This window comes from Poecilia latipinna, unplaced genomic scaffold, assembly GCF_001443285.1.
Source record: "Poecilia latipinna isolate Pla-1442-1.1 unplaced genomic scaffold, P_latipinna-1.0 Scaffold205, whole genome shotgun sequence".
Classification (NCBI taxonomy): domain Eukaryota; kingdom Metazoa; phylum Chordata; class Actinopteri; order Cyprinodontiformes; family Poeciliidae; genus Poecilia; species Poecilia latipinna.
In genome coordinates, this window is record NW_015112821.1 from 471,823 (window position 1) to 498,097 (window position 26,275).

General features: G+C 38.5%; 2 protein-coding genes and 2 long non-coding RNA genes across 7 annotated transcripts in view; 1 reads left to right on the forward strand and 3 right to left on the reverse strand.

The window, feature by feature from the left end:
* prdm10 (PR domain containing 10) overlaps positions 1-10,787 on the reverse strand; it is a 19,119-nt gene extending 8,332 nt beyond the window's left edge. Inside the window, exons 1-14 of one of the 4 annotated variants that reach the window (XM_015031403.1) lie at positions 10,550-10,787; positions 8,358-8,490; positions 7,368-7,529; positions 7,240-7,299; positions 7,056-7,160; positions 6,144-6,312; positions 5,820-6,061; positions 4,806-5,006; positions 3,562-3,634; positions 3,364-3,481; positions 3,169-3,289; positions 1,820-2,083; positions 1,702-1,713; positions 125-469 (exon numbers count right to left, since the gene is read on the reverse strand). In XM_015031403.1, coding sequence (XP_014886889.1) covers positions 125-469; positions 1,702-1,713; positions 1,820-2,083; positions 3,169-3,289; positions 3,364-3,481; positions 3,562-3,634; positions 4,806-5,006; positions 5,820-6,061; positions 6,144-6,312; positions 7,056-7,160; positions 7,240-7,299; positions 7,368-7,529; positions 8,358-8,429 — 1,944 coding nt within the window. In that variant the 5' untranslated portion in view covers positions 8,430-8,490; positions 10,550-10,787. Of the gene's footprint in view, positions 1-124; positions 470-1,701; positions 1,714-1,819; positions 2,084-3,168; positions 3,290-3,363; positions 3,482-3,561; positions 3,635-4,805; positions 5,007-5,819; positions 6,062-6,143; positions 6,313-7,055; positions 7,161-7,239; positions 7,300-7,367; positions 7,530-8,357; positions 8,491-10,487; positions 10,518-10,549 lie in introns of those variants that run through there. The other 3 variants (XM_015031404.1, XM_015031405.1, XM_015031407.1) reach the window with 3 other exon arrangements.
* Positions 10,788-13,331: 2,544 nt separating this feature from the next.
* LOC106946787 (amyloid-like protein 2) overlaps positions 13,332-26,275 on the forward strand; it is a 64,337-nt gene continuing 51,393 nt past the window's right edge. Inside the window, exon 1 of the mRNA XM_015031408.1 lies at positions 13,332-13,672. Coding sequence (XP_014886894.1) covers positions 13,601-13,672 — 72 coding nt within the window. The 5' untranslated portion in view covers positions 13,332-13,600. The remainder of the gene's footprint in view (positions 13,673-26,275) is intronic.
* Positions 19,000-26,275, reverse strand: part of LOC106946788 (uncharacterized) — a 14,160-nt gene continuing 6,884 nt past the window's right edge. The window contains exons 2-3 of the long non-coding RNA XR_001424825.1: positions 24,562-24,565; positions 19,000-20,971 (exon numbers count right to left, since the gene is read on the reverse strand). This is a non-coding gene — a long non-coding RNA (uncharacterized LOC106946788). The remainder of the gene's footprint in view (positions 20,972-24,561; positions 24,566-26,275) is intronic.
* The window catches only part of LOC106946790 (uncharacterized), a 3,882-nt gene continuing 3,465 nt past the window's right edge, over positions 25,859-26,275 (reverse strand). Inside the window, exon 3 of the long non-coding RNA XR_001424827.1 lies at positions 25,859-26,120. This is a non-coding gene — a long non-coding RNA (uncharacterized LOC106946790). The remainder of the gene's footprint in view (positions 26,121-26,275) is intronic.

The window sequence follows — 26,275 nt, forward strand, 5'->3', positions numbered from 1 at the left end:
GTAAAGCATAAAATGTTTTATCATAAAACAAATTAAGCAAAAATCTTAGATAATCACAACCCATAGTCCACAGTCACAAGCATTTCCTCTGTGGGTTCCTAAGAGCTGCAGGCTGCAGACCAACCTGGATGAAGTCCGTGAAGCTCTTCTTGCAGGACGGGCAGCTGAAGCAGCCGTCCACGGCGTGGACGTCCACGTGGTCCTTCAGCAGCTCCAGCCTCTCGAACGTCTCCGGACACAGGAGGCAGGAGTAGGAGCGGCTCTCCGCGTGCGCCACCAGGTGGTCCTCCAGCGCCGCGTCGCTCACGAAGCTCTTCCCGCAGCAGTGGCAGGAGAAGGCGTAGGCGTCGCGGCCGTGGACCCGCAGGTGGAGCTCCAGCTTGTCTTTGTCCCGGAAGGCCTTGCCGCAAAGCGTGCATTTGAACGGCCGGAAGCTCTTCCTGATGAAGAGGTGCTGCAGCGCGGCATTCTGGGCGCAGAGAGCAGCAGGAGGTTAGCCGCAGCAAAACCTGCAGACCTGAGGGAAGTCGACCCCCGGACATTCTTCAAACCAAACCAAACCAAACCGGCAGCAACATTTTGTTGTTTTTGCCGCCATCGTTTTAAAGATGTGATAACAGTTTTCAGAGGTCATGAAAGGTCCACTTCCTTCAGATCAAATGAAATCGGTGCTACGTTTGTGCTGATAAAACTTTAATTTGTGCTGCTTTTGTTTTGGAAATGTTACTGCATCACCACCATTTTACCCAAATCTAACAAAATTGGTGCAGCAAAAAGTTTTATTTGTGCCGCAATGATTTTAAATAAAAATCTGTATTCATGTCTTCAAAATTATAAAGGAAAAAAAAAAAACTTTTTGCCAGCATAAACTATCAAACTATTACAAACCTGGGACAGATTATTAGGGCAACAGTAAGAAAATACAAAAATTTAAATATAAGAATAAAGTCATAATTTTGTTATTTTATGACTTTGTTCTGTTAATATTCTGACTTTATTCTCGTATTATTTCGACTTTATTCTCGTAATATCTCTGTTCTCAGTTATTTTCCGATACAAACAAAGCACAGTGCAGTGAAATCAACCAACCATTGTAAAGGTTAGCTGACCTTTCACCTTTGTAAATCCTAAAAACAAAAGCAGAACAAACAACTCAGAAAATGTGAGATTAATCTCAGAAATTTTCTAGAAAAAAACTTTGAAATTTCTGAGTTTAAAAAGTCAAAAAATTGCTAAGAAAATTTGATTAATAAGCAAATTAATTAGATTAATCTCAGAAAAAACTTTGAAATTTCAGACTGAAAAGTCAAACATTTTTGACTTTTGAAATTCAGAAAATTTCCTATTTTTTTTCTAGAAAATTTCTGACATTAATCTAAAAATTTTATTGCAAATTTTATTGCAAATTTTCAAGTTTTAGAGTTCAGAAACTCCCTTGTTTTTCAAGATTAATTTAAACTTTCTACATGTGGTGGGAGCAGGTTGACCTTTCGTGACCTCTGCAAACATTTATCAACACCTTCAGAAGGTTTTCTGCTGCCATCAGTTTCGTTTGACTTGAAGAGCGTGTGGCCAAATTCACTCCGGTAACCTGCAGCGAGTTTTTGTTTCAGCTTAAAGACAAAACAAGAAGCTGAGGATGTGCGCCGTCCCGGTTGTCCTACATAAAGTAAATGTTTGTTTCTCCCGGGTTTCGCCTACCTGCTCGTCCGCCTGACAGGGAGGCACACATTGAGGAAGAAGAGACAAAGCGTTGTCAAGCGTAAAGCGGCACCAGAAAGCGAGACTCTTCATCGGGAGCAGAGTCTCAGAGTCTCACCCGGATCTTCTTGGCGCGGTGAAGGTCCTGGGAGGTCAGGTGTGGTTCTGGCTGCCCGCTCTGCGCCGGGTCCTCCTTCACGGGAGAGGTCAGGTCGGGGGGGGGCGGCGCGGCGTCGGCCTGCAGCAGCGGCTCCTCGGAGGGGGGGTCCGGCGGGCCCTCGTCCTCGGTCCCGGCCTCGCCCTCCGGTTCCGTGTCGACCTCCTTCAGCCCGTTCTGAGCGCCGTCCTCCTCCAGCGGCTTCTCCGTCAGATCCAGCAGCTCCTGGTGGAAACATCGTCACGGCAACGGATGTTTAGACGTTTACGCACAAATAAATCCACCTTTCATCTCTAATATCTTTATGCTTTTTAAAATATATTTATTATTGTTGGTTCAAAGCTGTTACCATCACCACCATTTATGTCAGTTTTACTGGTCAAACACAACAACAACAACAATAATAATAATAATAATAATAATAATAATAATAATAATAATAATAATAATCTGAATTATTTTTTTAAATAATTTGTTTTTAATATTTTTAATTTTCTACTCATTTTTAGCTTTTTAATAATATTTTTAGTATTAAATATTTATATTTTTAAAATAATGTCTTTTTAGTATTTTTGTTCTAATATTTATAATTTTATAATTATTTTTTATTTTATATTATTTTTAGTTTCAAATATTGTTAGTTTTTATAGTTCATTTTTATTATTTTTAGTTTAATATCTTAAATTTTCTCACTATTTTTATTTTTATACATTATTATTTGTAGTATTTCTATTTTTTATATTTTGCTCAGCTTTTTAAAGTTTCATTTTAGTTAATTTGTTTTATATTTTAATGTTTCCAATATTCTTAAATTTGTTAACTTTACATACTTCTGTGCTTAAAACCTCAGTTTTGGTTTGTCTTTTCCTGTGAGCCATAATCATTAAAAATTAAAAAAATATTAGCTCAAATATTTTTACTCTATTAAATCTCTATTAAATTAATGTTTTACTTTCTGATGACTGGAGAGAAACGTTGCACTTTTATAGAATAATCTAAATAAAAAAATAAATAAAAAAACTAACTAAAAATGTGATTTATTTGTTTTTATTTACATTTTTTAACTGTAAAAATTGCCCCAAAACTTATTTCTATTCTTCTCAAGGCCCGATGGAAACATCTTTATCTCTGGTAGCTTCCTGATGTCGCTGAGCTGCTTCATGCATCTTTAATCTGTGAGATTAGAAGGCCTCTTGGCCATCTCCCTAATCTTTACCTCCCTCAGCTGATTCTCCAAAATGTTTTTTCTCCTTCACTTTTCTTGTTTCTCTCTGTTTTTCCTCACTATAAAGGTGGAACAGTCCCCTTACTGCCGTCTTGTCTCCGTTGGTGTCTGCAGCTGGATCCACACGGATAAATTTCGGCGGCCGTCCCGGTCGTCTCCCCGTCCCAAACCGCTTCCTGCCTCTTCCTCTGCCGCGGCCTCTGGATCTGAAACCGGAGATAAGTAGACGTCACTAAATAAAACAGATAAATGAAACATGATGAGAAGTAAAAGCTTCCACCTCGAAGCGGAGCTGAGCTTGTCGTCGTGCATGTTGAGGTGCTGCTGCAGCTGCTCGGAGCTCACGAAGCGCCGGTTGCACTCGTAGCACGGCCAGTTCCACTCCTGCTCCTGGAGCGCTGGGCGAACGAGGCGAGGCGGAGGTCAGGAGGTCAGCAAGCCGCCGTGGCGTCAGAAACCAGACGGAAGAAAAACTCACCTTTACGCTCCTCGTCCGTAACATCGTGGATCTTCTGGTTCACAAAGTCTGCGTACGAGGCGGCGTACCAAACCTGCAGAAAAAATATTTTTTTTAAAATCACAGCCCTAAATAACTTTTTTATTGTTTTGGCTCATTGCATCATTCATCTTGCAAAGACACAAAATCTTACCAAGTATTTTTGTCTAGTTTCCTGTGAAAATATCTCCACAACAAAACAAAACCAACTTAAAAGCAACTTTTTAAATACATTTATGTTTTTTTGTTCATTCATACTATGACAGAAATGTCAAAACAAGTTCGGCTGGAAAATGTAGCATTTTGCTGCGATATTTTATAATAGCAATAAAGATTATGATGGAAAATAAAATACATTTATTACTTCTTTTTAGGTAAATGTTTCTCTGTGACTGCATGGCGCAGCGTCTGCAGTGCAAAAACACAAAATATTACCAAGCATTTTTTGTCAAGTTTTTTGTGCAAATATTTTATTACATTTGAAATAAGACAAAATTAACTCATAAGTAACATTACAGCAAGAAATATGAACTTTTTAAAGTCAATAATTAATTAATATTAGTTAAAAAGTACTAGTTATATTAGTAGATTATTTCACTTAAAACATTTTCCCATAGTGTAAGTCAAATACTTTGCCAGTGGAACTAAAAAAGAAATTATTGACTTAAAATAAGTTTCTATTTTTGTAGAAAAGCTTCCTATCAGTTAGTTTTATCTAATTGAAGTATCCTAAAATATTTACCAGAAACTAGTCAGAAAATATTTGCAATATTTTGTGTTTTTGCAACACAACATAGTAAATGGGAATGTTTTTGAAGAACATTCCCATTTACTCCTTTACGGATATTTATTAATTCACTCAAGGAACAAATAGTGGAGGAAAAAGCAAATCTAACATTTCTGATCACTGTCAGTTTTGTTTTTTATTGACCATCAGGAACTGAAATTGATCAGGACATTAATAAATCAAAATTCTTACCATAATAAGAAATCTTTCATGATAAATGATAAACAAAGCAATAAATTCCCACAGTTAGGAATGAGTTTTAAATCAATACTCAAGAATTATCGACTTAAAATAAGCTCTTATATTTTGCTGAAAAGTTATTTGTAAATTACTTTTGTCTTTTTTCCAAGTGCACCAACATACCTGCACTAAAAACTATATCAAAAATATCAGTAAGACTTTGTGATTTTTTCTTTCTTCGTACCCAGCGCTCACCAACCTTCAGCTCCTGCTTGGGCTGGATGTGTTTGATGGTGGAGTAAAAGATGTCGGCGCCGTACTGGTAGGCCACCAGGTTCTGCTCCAGGTGGTTCTGCGCCGGCCTCACAAACATCATCCAGTTGCAGCTTTCCTCGTCCGAGAGATCCAACCAGACGTCGCTTGGCTTCTCTCCTTCCTTCTCTTCATCCAGCATGCACAGCTGACGGAGAAACAAGGCATCAGACACACATGGTGAGAAACGATTAATCAAATTGACCACGATTAATCGATTACTGAAACATTCATCAACTAAATTAGTAATCGATTAATCGTTAACTGGGGTAGACAGATGGAAAAAAACGCCACGAAGAGCAGGAATTAAACTAAAACTGTACAAAAATATAAATGTTTTGCATAAAAAAGAAACTTCTGCTTGCAAATATGTTCTATCCAAAACTCATCGAGTAGCATTTTTAGCTTCAAATTCTGTAAAAAAAAATCTTCCCACTTATTAATAAAAAAATAATCAACAGATCAGCCCAACACTGTAATGTTAACTCAAGCAGAAAGAGCTCAGCTTTTCACATGTTGATGTCAGAAGTATTTTTAACTGCAGATGCATCCTTCGCTACAAAACAAACGTTCACTAAAGAAATGCTGTATTATTGAATTTGAGGCAATAAAATGTTTATTTTCTTATTAAAAATGAATTAAAGGATGTGTTTATTTGCATCTTTTTTATGTATTTCTAATATTATATTAAAAAAGCTTAAGTGGTTAAAAGAAAAATCTGCAGAATGTGGCAATTTTTATTCTGATTAATCGTCAGAGAAATCGATTAATCGTCAGAATAATCTATTTCTGACGATTAATCGTTAGTTGCGGCCTTCAACAGAACCAGGACTCTGCTGTATTTTAGGAGTTTTAGAGACTTCTTTTACCATCTCAGGGGGAATTAGCTTGAACTCACAACAGTAGTTGGTTGTTTGCGTTCATAACTGAACTGAACGCTGCGCAGCCTCGTCTGACTTACTTTTAATTTAAAGTTGTGGTCTTGCAGCTCACTCTGGGAAACCAGCGGCGCCTCCACAGGGCCAAACTGGGTTCGCTTGGGGATGCGCCTCTTGGAGAAGACTCCTCCCAGGAAGCGGTCGATGTACAGGATCTGAGGCAGGCTGGCCCTGGCTTTGGACAGCACGGGCCGGTTGGGGATGGGATGCAGGGGGCCGTGCAGCGGACAGTCTGAAGGGTTGGAGCTGTTGCACTCCTCGCACCCTGAGGCGGATGCAAACAAAGGAAATGAACCAAACTGGATGTTTTTGTTCCAGATGTGGCGGCGGCGCAGAGCTCCGCTCACAGAGGGCATGAGGGTCGAACAGAGGAGGGTGGCGCAGTTCCCAGTCGTCCATCTCCGAGTCTTCGTCGTCAACTTCGTCTGAGTCGTCTGTGGAGTCGGTGGCTCCAAGCGGGCTGCTGGGGGCCTCAGCGATGTCGGCCATGTCTGTCAGGGAGTTGGACAGATGCTCCTACGAGAAACAGTCAACAGTCGGCTGCAATTAAATGTTTGTTTTAATGAGATATTAAGTGGAACATCTGACGAAGACGTACATGACAACATGACAGAAACAACCTGAACTCCTGCAGGTTTATTACATTAAACTCTGTCTGAATGCATTTTGACTTTATTTGCTGAGATCAACATTTTCACAGAAAAAAGTATCGAGGACTGAAACAATTAATCGGATTAATCAATTATTGAAATTATGGCTGTAATTAAAAAAACTGATTCATTTTGCATTTGAGGAATAAAAAAATCTGGTACAATAAAAAAAATCTATTAGCACCTTTAGTTATTCAGTTATTAATTGGCAATCCAATAAATAATCAATACATCATGTTAAATCAAGCAGAAAGAGCTGAGTTTTTCTTATGTCGATGTCAGGAATATTATTTTAGCTGCAGATGCATCCTTTGCTACAAATGGCCAACCGGTCACTGTAGGGATAGAGCTACTGCATTTTAGGCAATAAAATGTTTATTTTCTAATTTAAAAAGTAATTAGATTACTCGTTTATCTGCATTCTTATGCATTTCAAATATTGTAAAAAACGCTTGAGTGTTTAAGGGAAAAATCTGAAGAACGTGGCGATTTTTATTCTGATTAATAGCCAGCATGATCGATATCTCCTCAGAATAATCGATTAATCACCAGAGTAATTGACAGAATAGCTAAAACATTCATTAGCTGCAGTCCTGAATGCCTGCTCACCTGGGAAACTGGCTCCAGGATGGCTGCTGGAGCATCTGCTACGTTACTGAGAACGTGCAGATTGGCAGCATTCACATTCTGTCCACCAGGCAGGAGAACAGTCACCTGTAGGTGAGGAAGAAAAAAACCTGTTTGTGAAAGAAGCAACTCTCAGCGAGTCAGAGAAACGTGGAACCAGCCGTACCTGCTGGGTCGTGCCATCCTGCTGGATGTAAGCCACTTGAGGCTGATCAGAAAACACCGTCTGAGGAAAGAGTGAAAGTGTCTCAGTTCTGTTTCAGTTTTTAGTAAATAAAAGAGTTCCATGTTTACCTGTGTGCCGTCTGCAGGATGAATGTAGACCAGCGTGTGCTCTGCAGACTCCACAGAGGTGAAGGAGTTCCCCTCCGCTGTGTAGACCACCTGCTGCTCCGCCCGGTCCGACTGATCGCCACTGTACACAATCTGGGTCACGGCGCTGCCTTCAAAATGCACCTGCAGCACAAAGCTCCAACTTTTAGATGAGAAAATTATCTTCCTGTTCCCTGAAACTTCACTGCAAACAATCAAAGTAAAAATCACAAAATAATTTACTGTTTTTATCTGCTAAGAATTAAACTAAATTTACATGAATTTACTGAAATTCTTGTAGAAAATCTCAAACGTTTGTTCTGATAAGATAAAGGCGGACTGCTTCTGGGCTTTCTGGGTGGTTGTTTTCCAATTTAGCTATTAGGTGATTCGCAACTTTTTTTTTTTCTCAATTATTTGAGAAAAAACACTCAGACATTTATTTTTTTAATTCCTGAAATTCGTTGGCGAAATTGTACTCCTTTTTTCCATCTACAATGACTCTAATACATCATTGTAGGTCGGTTTGTGGTCAGAGGACCAGACAAAACTATTCCAAGGGCCGCCAATGGCCCCCGGGCCGCACTTTGGACATCCCCGAACAACACCAACAGCCTTAGCTACAGATCAAAGTATTTTCACATGGAAGAATGGCCTAGTCAAACCACCTCCATCTGTAATCACACCAAAAGGTGTGATTACAAATTCAGAGTGGCTGAACACAGCGGCACACCACACTTTTCAGTTTTTTGTTCACAGAACAGCAATCAACAAAGTCACAACTATTTTCTTTGCACTCTATCATTGTGCAAAACTTTCTGCTGGTTCAACAAAAACCCACAAAAAATGGCGTTTGTTGTTGCAATGTGATAATATTTAGAAACATTTAAGCAGTAAATTAATGTTTTTATTTTCTGTCACTGTGAGTGAAAGTGACTGAACCAGCACCTCAGGAGCAGGTTTACTTCATACCTGTGTTGAATTGTTTGAGTCGTCGTTGACGGTCTGGCTCCACACGGCCGACGGCTCCTGTTTGGTTTCCATGGCTACGGAGCACCAGGCCCTTCAGCAGCCGCCACGCTCCTCTCCTGACAGCGTGGGATGCCTAAAGTACAAAATAAATACATACACACCAGTTATTCTACAACACTGTCACAAAAAACAAAACTAAACTGATTTTAGATCATATTATTTCACATTGCCAGACTTTCTTTGTCAAAGATAACTAACTCATAGAAAACGCAGTTGTTTAAAAGATTCCTCTGCCAAGTTATGAATTTTTCTATTAATATGTAAACTACCTGAAATATAGCTGGGTAATTAAGTACGGATTTCTAAAGGAAGATTTAAATTTATCTTTGTTTGCAGATTTTTTGTTCAAAACTGCCTCTTGAAGAGTTCTGGCAGAGCAAATTTACAGACAAAAAGGTTTTCCCCCCCATTTTAAATGCAAAATGTATATATTTTTGTACAGTTATTATTGCTTTGAGGGTAATGTTCAAATTACCTTTTAATTTCTGCATACTCTACTTAACAATCAATTACTAAATTAGTAGATGATTTACTTCAATAATCCTTTCATCACGACTAATCGTTTCAACTCTACATAAATCGGATGAACATTTTATTTTGACAGGTTTCTTGTAAGACTACTACTAATCATCAAGCAAAATTTAGAATCAGATATTGATAACCTGACTACAAATAAGAACATATTTATACATGATATTATTTCTGACTGGAAAAAACATAAATAAATCTAGTCAGGCCCTGTGTGGAAAAGTAATTCTTAAATCCTGAATTAAACTTAAATAACCACATATTTGGAGAGTTGAGAAGCTAAAAACAAAGCAAGTTACTGTGTGAGCTGTTCAACCAACAAATCACTTTAACAGAACCTGCCAGACATCATGAAGTAGGCCAAAATAACTTAAAAAGCACATGCATGAAAGGAGTTTTCACAAGAAAATCCTGAAAAGTTTTAACTCCATTGAGGTTATGATTCAGTACAATAATATAAAATATATTCAAAGTGAATATGTGATGGTCCTGGAGGGGGTCTAGTCAAAGTCTAGAGTTAGATTATGTGAAATGAGCTAAATCAGGCAGTTTATACTTAAAAACCTCCAAATGTGACAGAATTAAAACATTTCTGTGAAGACTGGGAGGAAATCTGGACAAACATTTGATGAGGTTTAGGGCTTGATTGGAGTTTGGTCTGAAATATTTAAGCATGCCAGAGGAAATCAGTGAGGGGGCCAATACTTTTTTCATAGAAAGCTCTGGAAAGTAATCATCTTTATTCTGTTTTATTTTATTCTGTTTTAGCCCGGATGTGGGACAACATACTACATATGCATTTATTAAAAATATATGTAATGTGATGCTATTGATAACTAGTGACATTCAGCCACAGTTTTGATCCAATGGCAGGCCGGGATTGCCAAAATAAAGCTGCGTGAAGCTGCGTGAGCAGAGCCGCCACATGAGCCTCTCTGCGGGGGAACGTTCCACAGAAAAAGGCCGGTGATCCGCAGGCCGCTCCGGGTGAAGGAATCTAAAAACACAGCCGCAAATCCAAACGGAAAACACCAATTCTCTCCTCTCATTCATAAACCCACTTGGTATAATCAATAAAATGTTCATTCCCCCCTATTTTAACCCCGCAGGTTGCCGGTCCCAACCGGACCATACCACAGAAAGCAGCGCTGTGGAAACACGGGCAGTTGCTACGCCGCAACGCCAGCAATACGGCCGTGTAGCCCCGCACGGAGGCCGGGCAGTCCGCCTAACTCCACTTATCACACTGCGGAAAACTCCACTCATCATCCGCTTTGAGGCAAACGGGTTTTTTTAAACCGTTAAGGACCGAAATATTTGGCTAAACCCACCCGTCCCCCATTTCTAGTTGAGCCCAGCCCTTCGAGTCTGCCGTGAAACAAGGAAGAACGGGCTCCATTTTGGGTGGGACTAACAACAACAGCTACATCCAAAGAGACCTACGCAAAATAAATATATTATCCGCCGGAGGATATCCGCAAAAACAAACCGAGATTTTAATTTGCGACACTATAAACACCTCTGAACAGTCGAGCTACAGACCTGATCGCTGTTTAATCCCATGAATTCTTACATTTTGTCGAAAACGCACAAGTTGTTCTTACCTCAGAATGGTAGCTGCAGAGATGGCTGCATTGCATATATTAACATAATCTACCTAGCAACACGCCAGAGCGCGGTATCTGATTGGTGGCTGTAAACTTTGGCGCAAAGGCACTATAGACCGGTTTTAAATCAATATTTGACCAGTCATGCCGATATTTTCATTACGGTAAGTGTTTTTGCTTTCGCACTAAAGCTACCGTCTACCTCTCTTAAAACTGTGTGACATAATTTTTAAATTTCAGCCACATGCACAGCCAATCAGAAAATTTAAACCCTGACGTTGTCCAATCACATTTTACGTTACTGTGAGTAAGATTTTTACTTTTTCCAGTGTAAAAATCCATCTGATTTTAATTTATGTATGTGACTCATTTGTAAAAAGATCCCTTTCACATTAATGGTACAAAATAGTCTGAAGTTTAATCAGTTTTCTGACGCCTATTGATCATATTTAGAAACAACTGGATTTTTCTCCATTTTCCAAATTTGGTCAATATAAACAAACAAAAAAAAAAACATTTTGTCAGCTAAAACTAATTGAGTTTAACTTTATAGTTTACAAGAACAGCTTTATTAGTAAAAACAATGCAAATATTTACATTTAGTAATCATTTTAAAATATCCAAGATTGAGTAGTATATTTTTGTAAAGATCTGGGTAAGGTGATAAGAAATCTCATGACCTAGTTTCTCAAAGTAACCACTAAAGGGAGCCAAACACTCACAGATACAAAATAAATAAATTAAATTAAATTAATAAATGGGGTAATGGTTCATCAAGAATAAAGAAAATCATAACTAGACCCATGAAAACAATGCTGTGAGGGTTTATGGAGCTGATGTTACTAAGGGAAATTAGGTACGTTTCCCTTTCCTTTTTGTTCTAGACTTTATTTCAGATAACTCCAGGGATTTCCCTGAGGCACAATCACATCATTAACTAGGAGCTGAATTTTCCCAAAGCAGCCAGAAACTCAGCAACTGGAATCTGAGCAATTCAGCACATGTCTGCTTTAAATAAGCTGCAGAAGTGAAATAATAAACCTTCATAAAGAATATCCAGCAAATTAGAGGGTCGTCATCAGACTTCCTGGTGGAGCAGCCGAAGGGAAATTCATGATGCAATAATGAATTGCTCTCATTTAGTGACAAAATCTCTGAAACCTGAAATGTGCAGAAATATTTGAATGCATTACACTCATTCAAATATTTATATTATATATTATATTTATAATATTTGAATGACTACAACATCAGGAAAAAGGAGCATGAGAAACTGGAGAAATACCAGGGCCTCAGTGAGGAACTGGAGAAGGCCTGGAAGGTGAAGACCACAGTGGTGCCTGTGGTCATCGGGGCCCTCGGGGCAGTCACCCCCAAACTGGAGCAGTGGCTCAAACAGATCCCAGGAACAACATCAGACATCTCAGTCCAGAAATGTGCAGCCAAGATACTGCGCAGAACCCTCAAGCTCCCAGGCCTCTGGTAGAGGACCCGAGCTCAGAGGATGAAAGAGACCCCCCGCAGAGGGTGAGAAGGGAATTTTTTTTTTTTTTTTATGATTGTGTTTCCTTTGACGTCCTGTTAAGCACTTTGGTTTGCCTTGTGTCTGAATGAAGCCATATAAATGCAGTTTTCTTGCCTATAAAGGTGAAATTAAATAAAAACATTGCAACTAATAAAAACAAGGCTGAATGAGGGCATAAGTTTATTGTCATACAGCATGAGGAGAGGACATAAGGCAGTTAAAAAAAACTCAATATCAGAAATACAGGATAGATTGATATTTTTGTGTCACGAAGGTTTCATAATTGGCTAAGCCTTGCCAAAAGTGAAATTAAATGAGAAACAGATAGTATTTGTTTTATTTAGCTTAGCTAAAATACAGAAAACTTTGTTTTTTGTGCTTTAATTGGACTCTTCTGGGCGCTAAGATGTAACATTTTATTGTAATAACGAATGTAAACAATGACTTTAGCAACACTAGGTTAATAAAACACAAATAGCAAGTACACTTCACACACTATTAAGTGACAGTTGATTTTAGAAGAAAGTGATGTGCAACTCTTTATAACTTTATGGTTAATGTACAATTATTGTAAAAAAAAAACAATAATTTGTAGTATTATTATGTATTAAAATGATAATTTAATAATTCTCCTTTAAAAGGTAGCTTAATGTTTTTAAGGCCTTTTATTTTAAGACCATTCAGCAGAAACACCTAAATGAAAAGCTAATGACTCGATGCGATTTACCAAGCTCCATGAAGCAAGTTTGATGCTCAGAAAATCTGATCAGATGGACCACAATAACCATCGTTTTGATATTTTAAGGACCAAAATGACAGCAATTCATATAAGTAACAAAAAATAACAAAATCAGCCAAAAAAAGTTTCCAAATCAGCTTCTTTCAGAAAAAACTTGTGACACTTTAGCTAAAACTGCAGCTGTGCCTCTGCATCTGGTGAATTTTTGGTTAGAACTTGTTCGTTTTTCATTCAGTGAAGTTAATGAATCCAAAAATTTTGCTCACTAGAGTAATGATATATAAAAATAAAATTACTCAAGTAAAAGTAAAAAGTACAACTTAGTAAAAATATTCCTAAAAGTACATTAATTTTGAAGAAGATACTCAAGCAAATGTAAATTCTTGCATATTCGGCTGTAATTATTTGTTGGGCCGTTTTAAAAGTCAGTGAGATTACAACGCTGGCCGCCTGGTGGCGCTGTTCCCTCTCCAGCTGCTCAGCTCGGATAGAGGGGAGGCGTAAACGAGGGAGGAGGCAGTGAAGGGAGAGAGGAACCACAATTTGCCCACATTTCCACAGCAGTCCGACACCGAGGTGCTTTCCAGTCGAGCTCCGTGGTCCGAAACAAGCAGAAACCTTTTTATTTTGACCCGTTTGGTTGAGCCGGGTGGGGGGAAAACTCCTGAAATATCCCGGGACCTGGTTTGTTTGCTCTTGACTCCTGCGGACGCCTGCGCGCAGGAACAGCTGAGGGGGATATAAGTTATTTCCAGCAGATCAGCGGATCAGGAGAGCCTGGAAGATGGGTTCAGTCCCTGCGATTTCTGCCCTCGTTTTGGGCATTGTGGTTCCAGCCCTGGCCGGATACATTGAGGTAAATGTTCCCGATTTATCACTGTGATTTTAAAAGCACATTAAATCTGTGGAGCCATAGCAATAAGCGACCACGTCGTTTATTTGCGCATTATCTCGCTTCATGTGAACTGTATTGATCGGGCTCTTTGCCAACAAGTAGCCGATCTGATCGCCTCCGTTTGTTGTGTACAGATTTCTTATTGCGTTTTTGTTTAATTTAAGATCAGAAAATGCTACGAGGGAGGGTTTAATAATTAATCAGCTCGCTTTCCAGGTCATTCTCCGCCTCATTCCTGAGCTGTGATTGCAGTTTTGTCTGCGAGTCAGTGGACAATGTGCGGCCGGGGTGTCCTATAGTAGGAGGTTGAATAACAGCAGAGTTTTGCTGCAGAGATCAAATGAAAGACGCTCAGAGGGGCCTTCAGGGGACACAATGGCTTCTGCAGCGGATCATAAACCCCGAACAGAGGAAATCCTTCACCTCTGGTCCAAAATGTGGCTTTACCTGCCTCTCCAGGACGGCCACCTTCCTTAAAAGTGTCTAATTATGATTAACGTCGGCTCTATAATACATTTATGGATGGTGGCAATTTATTTACTGCATAATTCAGTTTATTTATATAAATAAATGTCATTTTAACACTTAGAATCAGATCAGTCCAAACACAGACACATTTTAGTTTGATTTATTAGTCATATTCAAATGTAATCTCTAAATCAATAGACAGCGTTTCTGTTTACCATGAAATTGCGTAAAAACAAATTTGTTTAATTGAAACGCATCAATTTGAAAAAAATCTTGTTTTTACGCTAAGATGGAGCGTTTTGTTGGATCAAAACTGCAATGGAAACACTTTTGTTTTCCGCATCACGAATCTAGTGATCAACATCCGATGTTTACTACCGGAAAAAACAACGAAGAAGACAACCGGAAGTGGGGGGAGAATGATGGCGCCATATGACTTATCACATCAACCGATTCAGCGTGACTTTAACTGTGTTTCTTATTCAGTCGAAACACCACAATTGTAAAATTGTCGAATGTTTTTTGACAAATTTGCAAACGCAGCTATTGACTGTGCAGCAATCTCTGGTCCGGACAGGGGGGTCTGTCTTTTTTGTTTCAAAGTTCTTGGTACACTAGAAATAAGACAAAAATAACTTATAGTGTTTTACTTAGAGTAGCCTATTTTAAGTAAATTATTTCTTCATATTGATGAAAACGTTCTAGTTAACTGGCAGATTATTTCACTTACAACATGGGAAAAATGTCTTGTTAGTGAAATAATCTGCCTGTGGAACTAGAACTTTTTCATCAATATTAAGGAATTATTGACTTAAAACAATCTCCTATGTTAACTGTAAGTCAGTTTTGTCTTATTTCAAGTGTACTAAGATACACTAGAAACTAGACCAAAAACACTTGGTAAGATTTTGTGTTTTTGCAGTGCAGATAGCAACATAAACAAACATTTTAGCCTCAGTCAGATAGCGGCTTTGGTGCTGTGAGGCGCAGAAGCTTCTGAAGGGCAGAAATGTCAACATTTCATGTGTTTACGATCATATCTGTCATCTTATGATCTCAGGTCACGTCTGAACCTGTGCAGTTAACAACAGTCATCCTCACTTGCTGACTTTGTTAACATTTTCAGACAAAACAATCGGTATCGATCAGAATCCGATTCGGCAAGCCAGGCTGTTTAAAAATCGGTGATCGGACAGAAAACTGCAATCAGTGCAAATAAAATGTCTTTGAATATTTTACTCTGTCAGAGTTATCACACCCAAAGCTGAACAATATGTTTTTAAATCTAAAATAAACATGTTATTGTGTAGAAATAGATCCAATGTATCAAAATACAAATTCAGTAACCATTTGAAGTTTGAAAGTTGATGCTGCTGTAAAATATGGTTGAATTATGGAGCTCAAAAGGTGCCATGGTTTTCCCACACATTTTGCCAGATTGTTGTTCTACTCTGTGGAGGAAACGTTCTGCTAAATGAGTTTTCTGCTCATTTAGACGAGGAAAATATCAACATTTTACCGGAAAAATGTACACACGGCGGTGAAAGTTGAGGCGGAAAGCAGCTTAATGTTTATTTGTGAATATTTTAAACTTGGAGTGTGTGACGTTATAAAACTCGCAAGTTGTAGCTTTTTTTTAGTCAAATTACAGAAAAAGCAGTGATGTAATGGATATCAAAACGCTAATTCAATGCTAATTAGTGACCCTTCAAACTTTGGTACGTGTTGCTGTGGTAAAATATCATAGAGATGTTAATTTTTTAAGAGGATTTTGTCAAAATCCCCTTAAAATAAAAGTGGAAATATTCAAATTTCTTTACAATCTAACATTAGTGAGTCATTCAACCTTGTTTTCAATTTATTTTTGCCTCTTTTAATGATAAAGTGGAATAAAGAAGCAAAAATTGTTAGCAAATAATTAAAATAGTCAACTGATAGAATAGTTATGATGCTGGGAACAAGTTGGGGAAATGGATACTTTTTTTTCAGTCTTGATTAACAAATAAAATCTCAGTGTCCTGTTTCCCTGCTGCCTCATCACTGCAGACTCTTGCAGAGTTTCACGTGTGTCTTGGTGCAACAAAGCTGCCATTTCCACAACAAACGGCCCCCACCCGAGGGCAAACACAATCCTTTTTCTGCTCAAACGTGACAAACATTTTCAACAAGATGTCTCCTCCAGACTCTGCTTATCAAGCTTCTTCCACTACGAAAAAATAGAAAAGTTAGCGGCTCAGCCATTTTGTGGAGGTGAAGATTGTGTTTGGAGGCAGCGATGCTGATTATTACGTCCACAATAAAATCCGTGTTGCTGCGCTTTCAGAAAGGCCACAAACCTCCAGGTCGACGCTGCGGACTCTCCTGAAATGAAAAATGGTGTAAAAGCCACGTTGCTTGTTGGCTGTATGATACAAATTCATTTGATTGTATCAAAAATGAGACTTTTTTCTTTTGTTTTTACTTTCCAAGGTTATGCATTCCTTCCTTTTAATGATATGGCAGCCATTCGGCTCAGAGTTGGAGACTGTAAAGAGAAAAAAATCTGATATTTCGGAGGCTTTGGGATACAAAGTTGCATGTCTGATTGTGTCAAATGTAAAAAAGAAAAGCTCAAATTTAAGTTTTAGGTTGTTTTCACACTTGATAGTCCAATAGATTTGGTTCACTTGGGACTAAAGTTGCAACATTTGCTACATTTTCAGCTGGTTTGGTTCCCTTTCACACTGCAAACGATCTAAACTCTTTGAAAAACCAGTTCTCCTCCTCGCCTGTGGTGGCGCTGCATCAAAAACCAGTGAAGAAGACACTGAGCGCAACTTCCTTCTTCACAAAATGTAAACAAAAATGGAGTAGCGTCAGATTTTAGCGTCTGTAGGATTTCTCTTCTGTCTTTGGTGAAAGACCATGAGCCATTTCTCCTGCTAGCGCTACTAGTTTGTTTGTTTTGGTTTTATTTACCCAGAATGCCTTGTGTTGTAGTCCACTTCCTGCTTTCGGAGTGGTCTCCAGTCCACCTGGGGTTCACGTATGCATTCGAACTGCACCAGAGTTCACTTCAACCGAGCTGAGACCGAGGTTAGAGATTCAAACCTTCACAAACAAATCAGACTTTCTACAAACAAACTGGAGTCGGATTAAAGCGGATTAAGCAGGGCTGGTGTGAACGCAACGTAAGGGTGAATCCTAAAGCAGAAAGCAGATTAGATGCAACCAAATCAAATGTGTGAATCTGGGAAGAAAAACAGTTTGTGGTTTTTTACCAAATACAACAGATGTTAAAATCTGATGCCACTCCATTTTATTTCCGTTTCATGAAGAAGGAAGTTGCACTCATGTCTTCAGAGATTTTTATGTTTTTAGCGGTTGGAAAAAATCATGAAGTAGCATTACTGCCTCCACCGCATCATACATGCATCCACACACACACACACACACACTTATACCAACTAAATAAATAATCTGGTTTTCTTTAAAAATTGAATAATGACTTGTATGCGCTTACTACCCACATTCTTATTCAATGTATCTAATAAATTAACCTTTTCTTTTAATATTTTCAAACTCTCTCCTCATACGTCTTCTTTTCTTTTCGATATTTATGGTTTTCATGTTGTGTCCTCATGAGGTTTTTGATGCAGCGCCCCCACAGGTGAGGAGGGGAACAGCTTTTTCAACTAGTTTGGTTTGTTTGACTCAGTGCAGCGTGGAAGCGAACCTCAGCAGCTGAAAATGTAGCAAATGTTGCAACTTTGGTCTAGAATCTACCGAACTATCAGGTGTGAAAACGCAGAAAAGCTGGTAAAATATCCAGCTTTTGTCTGCAGAGATGTTTCTGCGCCGTAAAGCTTCGGCCTGTCGTAGTTCCTGCTTTTCGGTTTGAGATCGATCCAACTTCTTTAGCTGCCTAAACAGTTTGGTTATGGCTGCTACCTGTGAAGACCGGCCTGAACTTTTGTTTCTGCAGCTGGAGGTTTCAACGCTCAACTATGTGAGCATCTGTGCTGGATTTCTTTGTCTAAAAAAACCAAAAACGGTGCAACAACCACTGATGTTTAGTTTAATCTGGCTTTCTTGTAGCAGCTGGATCTCTGCGGGATGGAGTCTGGTGTCAACCATGCGGTTGCATCACTCTGAGGCATGCGGCTCCAGCGGCCCAGACAGAACATTTGGAACGGTTAATGCAGACAGCACATTTTATTTTGTGCTGAGTTAAGCTGCCGAGGATTAGCTCCAACATTTCTGACTCTTATGCAACATAACATCACATTTTTCTGCTGAATAGTTTTGAAAAACAAATCCTCCCAGCTGCTTTTTTTTTTTCATATAAACATAATAATATCTGCAAACATTTAAAACCACATTTTGTTTCATCATGTGTTGTATCTATTGGAGGGATGATCAAGCTAAAAAGCTACATTTCACTAATCAATCGACTGGTTTTCTTTCTTGACTTGGTGAAAAATCACCAGATCTAAAAGTCAGCTAAAATACAAACAAAATTATTTACAAGTATCTTTTCAGGAAGATATTGGAGCTTTTTTAAGTAAACAATTCCTTGATATTAATGAAAAAGTATTAGTGACACTGTCAGATTATTTTACTGATGAAGATACATTTTTCCCATGTTTTAAGTCATAATCTGACAGAACTTTTTTTAATCAATACTAAGGAATTGTTTACATAAAACAAGATTCTATATCTTGCAGAAAAACTACGTATGAGTTAGTTTTGTTTTATTTTAAGTCTACTTGGATATTTGTGTTTTTGCAGTGTAGTCAGTCTAGAATTGCAACAGTCAGTTGAATTTTTTCTTTTTTTAGTTTAATACAATCTTACAAAAGGTCAGAGGTTATGCTTTGGTGCATCAATGGCAACAGTTTTATGACTTTATTCTCATAAGTTTATGACTTTAAACACGAGTTTTATTCTCATAATTTCTTGAGTTTATTCCTGAGAAGTCGTAACATTGGCAGGTGGGGTTTTTTCAGATCGGTAATCTGCGATCGGAGCGCCCCTGTCCTCCATGTTTAGGGTTCCTGTTCCTGGTCTTGGCTTGTTCTGCAGCAGCGCAGAATCGGCCTCTCCGCCTCCTGAATCAGTAGATTAGAGCCCAAAGCGTCGCTCCCGTCGTTGGGTCGTTCTTCTGAATCCTCTTAGCAACAAGAAGCGCAGGCGGCTCATGGATTTGCCAGGAGAAAGCTACTAATCCCAGCTCCCTGATACTCCCCTCTCATTCCTGTTTTCCACTCCCAGCGGAGGAGATCCGCCTTCAAACCGGTGACTCAGCCGACATCGGCCTGATCCGATCGACACCAAGAATGAATTTCTGATTTTAATCTGTAATCTGGCTGCTTTTATGTCTCCTCTCTGCCTCATCCAACCTGAAGTTTGTGTTTAAGATAAATCTAATTTAGTTTCCCTCAGTGATTACAAACTCTGCTTCAGTAAACCCTCAGGATCGCAGCAGCTGCTTCAGAGAAAATCAGGATAAAACAGGAAATAATCTGGATATTTTTTGTCTCTCTTGCATCAAACAGCATTTAAATTGTTCAGAAAGATAAAAAATAAGGCTGCAAACTTTTAGAAGCCATAGATTCGCTTGTGGAGATTATCTGGGTAAAGATGGAAACTGAAGCAAATTTATGGAGGTTTTGGTAAATAAATGCTGAGACATTTTGCCTTTTGTTTGCTATAAAACTTGAGTGTTTTTACTGAAAACACAAAAAATATATTTTTACATGTTTGAAATAACTTGTTTATGATATTGCAACATTATTCTGGCACAATTTCTATTTTATTCCTGTAATAGAGCAGAATATTCCTTATTGATCTTCTAATAAGGAGAAATTGCTTATTAGTTGACAAGCTTCTCTAAACAAGTTGTTGAATGTTAATATTTCAAATATAATGTAATGATATTAATTTGTTGTCTTTTTGATTTTATTTTTGTACGACTTAACTCTCGTAATTTGACTTATTTCGTATTTTACTTTTTGCACAACGTTTCTAGTTTCTCGTGATATTATGACTTGCATCATTTTGATTTTATTTTCGTTCGGCTTTATTCTCATATTATAATTTTACTTTCGTAATGCGACTTTATTCTCTTATTTTTTGTTATATTTCAACAAAATTCTTGTAATACGACTTTATTCTTGTATTCCTCCTACTTTATTCTCGTAATCTGGTCATTTTCGTCGTAGCCTCGCCTTAACACTCTTGTCAGGAGCATTAATGATGAAATCGAACATCGCCTCCTGCAGCGTCTCATCGACCGGCGCTCTCGCCTCATCCTGAGGGTTTAAAGATGGCGGCCTCATCAGGCGGTCCTTGTTCTCATGACGGCAGCCTTTGTCTCCCAGCTGTGCATCGGCTCCAATTATCTCTCCAGTTTATCTGTATGTGTGCGTGTGTGCGTGCGTGTGTGTGTGTGTGTGTGTGTGTGTGTGTGCGCGTGCGTGTGTGTTTGCGGATGTTTTGTGAATCTTCTCGCAGCTCATGACATATTTAGTTTCTTCTTCCTCCTTCGCGGTGGGGAAGGAGTGAGCGGGTTCACATCAGCTCATCCATGGCTGCACATCGCTTCAGCCGCCTCCTGAAAAATGAAGCACGCTTCCTTCACAGGACGAGTTTCCTGCTCCAATGTCCTCACGTCCTTCTGTCCTTCGTCCCTCCCTGATGTCCTCACTCGGGTTGTTTCTTTTATTTTCTTTCACTCCTGGCTTCCTTCGTTTCTTCCTTGAATCCTATATTTTTTTTCCTTCAAATTGTCCTTCCTTTCCTGTGTCCTACCTCCTCTACACCCTTCTTATCCTTCCTTTCTCTCTCATCCCCTTATCTTTGTTTTCTTTCCTCACTTGTTTTTCTTTTTTTTTCTTTCTGTGCCCAAAACAGCTTTTGTGTCAACTTTAACAATGAGTTTGTCCTTTCTTTGTTTCCTGTCTTCTTTCTTTGTTTCCTGCCTCCTTTTCCTTTCCTCTCCTCTTCCTCTGGAGAATCCGTCGCCTGCTGCCTTCCTGCGTCTCTTTCCTCGCTCACCGTTCAGCAGATGTCCTTTAACCTCCAGAAAACCCTTCCTTCAGTCCCTGCTGTTATTGTTTTCTGTGTGTTGTTGTCGCCGGGTGAAACTCCATCAGTTCTGCTCTCACTGTTTCTCTGAGTCTCTTCGGCTCCTTCAGGTTTTCGTTCCATCAATAAAATATTTGCTCTGCTGCTGGTTGCACCGCCGCCTCTCTCGGTCGGCCACGTGCGCAGAACGGACTTTGTTCCCACCTGGTCGTCTTGTCCAGGTGTGCAGCTGCTGCTCTGGGGAGTTTAATGACTCAGAACGGGGCGAGGCGTTTCCACCGATTTACACAATCCTCTAATTTATCTATAAAGATAAATTACTCAACTCTAGAGTTACGTTTATTTGTTGGAGAAAAGGTACTTATGCTACTCTGTACTTTTTAGTTTTACTCAATTTATTTTATTAAGTATCTCTATTCTTACTTGAGTAGGATTAACTTCACTGAATTTAATTCGTACATATAGAGGAGCACATTTCTGCCAAAAAACTCATGAGATTAATTTTTAAAAATTTCTACAAAAAAAATCTAAAAATGTTTTTAGCTTCGATTTTTTTTTTACATCTCCAAACGTCAAAAATCTTCTAAATATAACTCAGAAAATTTTTAAATTAATCTCACAAATTTTCAAGAAAAAGTTTTTGGAATTTCTTACTTTCAAAATTTGAAATTTTCTAAAGTAAAAAATGTCAACTTCTGAAACTCTAAGACTTCAGAAAGTTTTCAGGAAAATTCCTGAGATTAATCTCAAAATGTTCTTATTTTCTAGCAAATTTTCAACAGTTTGAGCTAAAAATTTCTTCATTTTTTCAAGATTCAGAAATTGAGTTATTAAAAATATTAGTTTCAAAAGTTTCAAATTCCAGTTTTTTTCTAGAAAATTCCTGAGATTAATCTCAGAAGTCTTCTAGAAAAAACAAGGACATTTCTGAGTTTCAGAAGTGGAAAAAATGTGCCAGAAATTTTTCAGAAAGTTTGAAGTTAATGTAATAAATTTCTTGGTTTCAAGTCAGTTTTAACTCTAAAGTTGAAAATGTTCAACCGTTGCAACTTTGAAATTTCAAACTTTTTTCTTGAAAATTTCTGGGATTACTCAGGAATTTTCTGGGGGGGGGGGTTCTACCAAATTTTCAACGTTCCAGCTCAAACATTTTCAAATATTTTTCCTAGAAAATATCTGAGATTAATCTCAAACTTTCTGAGTTTTTGGACAGAAATGTCCTCCTTTTTTCCCGGCCTATAACGTCCCCAATGCGCCGCCGTCTGTCCTGGAGGTCATTATTGTTTGTTCTTTTTATTCCTGTCGTGGGCGGAGTGATGACTCTGTCGGAGCAGCAGAAGATGGAAGCACTGCAGTGTAACTGAAAACCCCCAGAGAGGCGACGGCTGCTGCTGTTTCTGCTCCTGGCGGTGATCAGGATGTGTTATTGCCCATTAGCAGTCTGCCTGATGCAGCGTTTTCTCAAGGAGAAGGTGGCCAAGGATGCGGCGACCCCCTCGGTCGGCTCATGTGGGACAAACAGACACAACGGCTGTTTGTACGCTATCATTAAAAAACTAGATGGAAATGTCTCCGCTGAGCTTTTCTTCCTAATTACGTTGAAGCTTCCTCCTTCGTTCGCCACATTTTGTTCAATTATAGGTGTTGGTGTGAGATGAGGAGGCTGCAGATCTCCTCCCAGTGGCAATAAGCTCGGCATGTTTTGTGCGCTGTGTAATTTAGGGAGGAAGAAACGAGCAGAAACAAGAGTTTTCTCAGACTGAGGGAAATTAAAGCTGCTTGAAATAGAAAACGCTGACAGACACACAGGATCGTTTCATCTACAGGCGAACGTGTTGAGTTTCTCTTATAAAATCACAGTTAAATATGGAGAGAGTATTAAAAATATTCAGCAATATCTAAACAAACTGGAATGACAAGAAAACTCAAGCCCAGGATGTGACATTTACCAGTCGAACTATAAAACTTCACCAATATCCAGGAGTTATTTTCTTGAATTGAGTTCATCTTGCTGAAAAGTTTGTCTTAATTCAAAGATAAAGATATTTGCACTAGAAACTAGATAAAAAAAATACTTGCTAAGACTTTGTGTTTTTGCAGTGCAGAGCAGATGTTAACCAAGATTGCACAAAACTAAATATGGCTCAATACCACTTGAAGGTCCAGCTGGGCGGCCGCACAAACTCAGCCAAAGGGCCACAATTGGCCCCTGAGCCACACTTTGGACATCCATTATATGTGGGCCAAAATTGTAGACTCAAAAGTCTTCGCAGGCCAAGAAAAAAAAAAAAGTAGCTCAATATGTTCAAAACTTGAAAAGGAATTTATGACGGTGCATCAGGACCATTGCAGATAGAAAAAGAGTACATTACTGCCAAAAACTCAGAAATTTTATGATTAATTTATAAAATTTCCTAGAAAACTTTGACATTTTCTAGAAAAATTCAGAAATTTTCAAGTTTTTTTTTGTAGAAAATATCTGGCATTAATCTAAAGATTAGGATTTTTTCTAACAAATTTTTGAGATTATTCTCAAAATTTCTGAGTTTTTTTTGGCAGGAACTTACTGCCACTTTAATTTTGTGTGTTTGCTGTATAAAAAGAAAGACATCTAGTTTTCAGTTTCTTTTGGGCTCTATTGAATAAATTTATTTTCAGTGGTAAGAGCAGGTCGCTTTCTTTCGAAACGTTTGCTATATTTAGTCAAGTTTAAGAAAGAATGAAAACTGATTTGGGTCAAGTAAAGTCGACTTTTCAGTAAATTATGTTGGCAACAATTTTTACCCTGATTACAAATTCAGTTTGGCATCTATGGGCCAAACTTGTATCATTTTTGAATTGTAGTTGGGGGGGCCGCACAAAATCAGTCCAGAGGCCATAAATTGGCCCCCAGGCCACAGTTTGGACACCGCTGCTCTAACTAATAACCATATGAACGGAGTTATTATGAGCCCGCTCTCTTCCACATCCACAGGATATGACTCGTCAGGGAGAAGAGTGAAAGCGCTGTCCTTTGTCGTTATTCCCTTTTTTCTGTTTTGCATAATTTTGTCCAAAGATGAGGACGTTTTTTTTTTTTTTAATGAATGCTGCAGCTGCACACCTCTATCGGGCATCTTGATCAGAGATAAAAAGCAATCAAGCTCTCCAGAGTATCCCATTAGTGTGATGAGATATGAGCACAGCTTGGAGCGCGGAGCTGAAATTGTCTGCTGTTTTCACACAAACCCATTAAGTCATTTGATCAGCGCCGGGCTAATTATAGAGGCTTCCGAGCAGCGAGACGCCCTTACCGGCCTCAACCTCCACGTTACTCCCCTCCAAAATACTCGCTCTCCTCATAAGATGTCCTGATCGTTAACATTTCCGACTCTTCATAAACGCCGTCGTGCTGCTACTCGCTTGTCTGCATTTAATTTGCTGCTGAAGCTCAAATGAGAACTAAAAGCTCTGAAAAATAATCATTTCATTAATGAATTTAAAAGTGACAGAAACAAAACAGAATCACAACTTGCTAAAATGTTACTTTGACATTCAGATGGAAGAATCCGAATAATCCCTGCGGTTCTGTAACGTGGTGAGTTGGTATTCGTTTCGGTTCTGCTGGGTTCTGCTGGTGGTGTTTTTACAGAAATGGCATCAAAAATAAATCAGACAAGATGGAATATATTCAACAACAGATGCAGATGCTCATCTGTGTGAGAATGGCAAAGATGAATATAACCAAAAGGGCTTGGGTTTGAAATTATTAAGCAGATTAATCGCGATTAATCGGGTATTGAGATAATCATCAACTAATTCAGTATTCGATTAATCGATAAGTGGAGAATAAAAACTAGAAAACAGGCTGTCTGGTGAAAGAACAAATCACTCAGAGCAGTAATTCACTCAAACTGTACAAAAATAAATACATTTAAAATAAAAAAAAAAACTTCATTGTTGACAGATGTATTGTACTTGGAACTTAACTAATCGCCAGAATAATTTATTAATTGTCAGAATAATCGATTGATCTGGTAAATTGTTAAATTTGATTAATTGTCAGAATACCCAATTAATTGAATAATCGATTAATCATCAGAATCATGAAGAATCAGAAGTTAGAAAAATAAATTCCTAATATGTTTTTTAAGATGTTAAAAAAATTTAATCTTAAAATTCCTAATAAAATAAAGGCTGAATTATTTTCAGCTTTAAGAGTTGGATGCTGCTATTTTTGGAAATGTTGGGATGCGGTAGGACCATAACATTCCACCCCGGCGGGTCGCAGGAAGCCGCAGGAAGCCGCAGGAAGGTTTGACTTTGAGAACAGAAACAGGAGGGGGAGGGACAAGGTCAAGTGTAACGCTCTTATTAAGTGCGCAGGTCTGACTGCAGGGCTTAGTGTTAACCACTTTATAAAATCAGAAATAGGTACGGCATGGAGTCATGATTGGGTGGATAATTGATGCAACTGATGCGAAGAGCTTTGTTTGTATTGCTATTTATTGCAGTAGAAATAATAATGATAATAATAATGACAATAATAATAATAATAATAATAATACTAACAAACAAACTAAACAAAAATAATTTGTTCAAAAGAAACAAGGACGGGAAAAAAAACCCAACCCAACAAAGAAATAATAATACTTCAAAACTAAATGTAGTTCAAAAGTCCAAGAGCAACGGGAGAATTGTTCTTTTCCTTTAGATACTCCCTTAGAGTTTATTTTGTTTCCTGTGTGGAAAGTGTCGTTTGGTTTTCCTGTGTGGAAAGTGTCGTTTGGTTTTCCTGTGTGGAAAGTGTCTCTTTTTCCTACCACCAGGTGGTGTGTGGGTAGCTCGCCATCCTCCGTCATCAAGCGAGTCGATGAAGGGGGAGAAAAAAAACCTGACCGTCGAGTAACGGATTGTCTGAGGAAGTGGATGTTACTTGTTCTCATCAGAAGGTAAATCAGGCATCAACAAAGCCCAACCTGGTGAGTATTACAGCGGATATATTAGCGGCGCTAGTATTGCTGATACAACGTCAAGTTCAGATGGTAC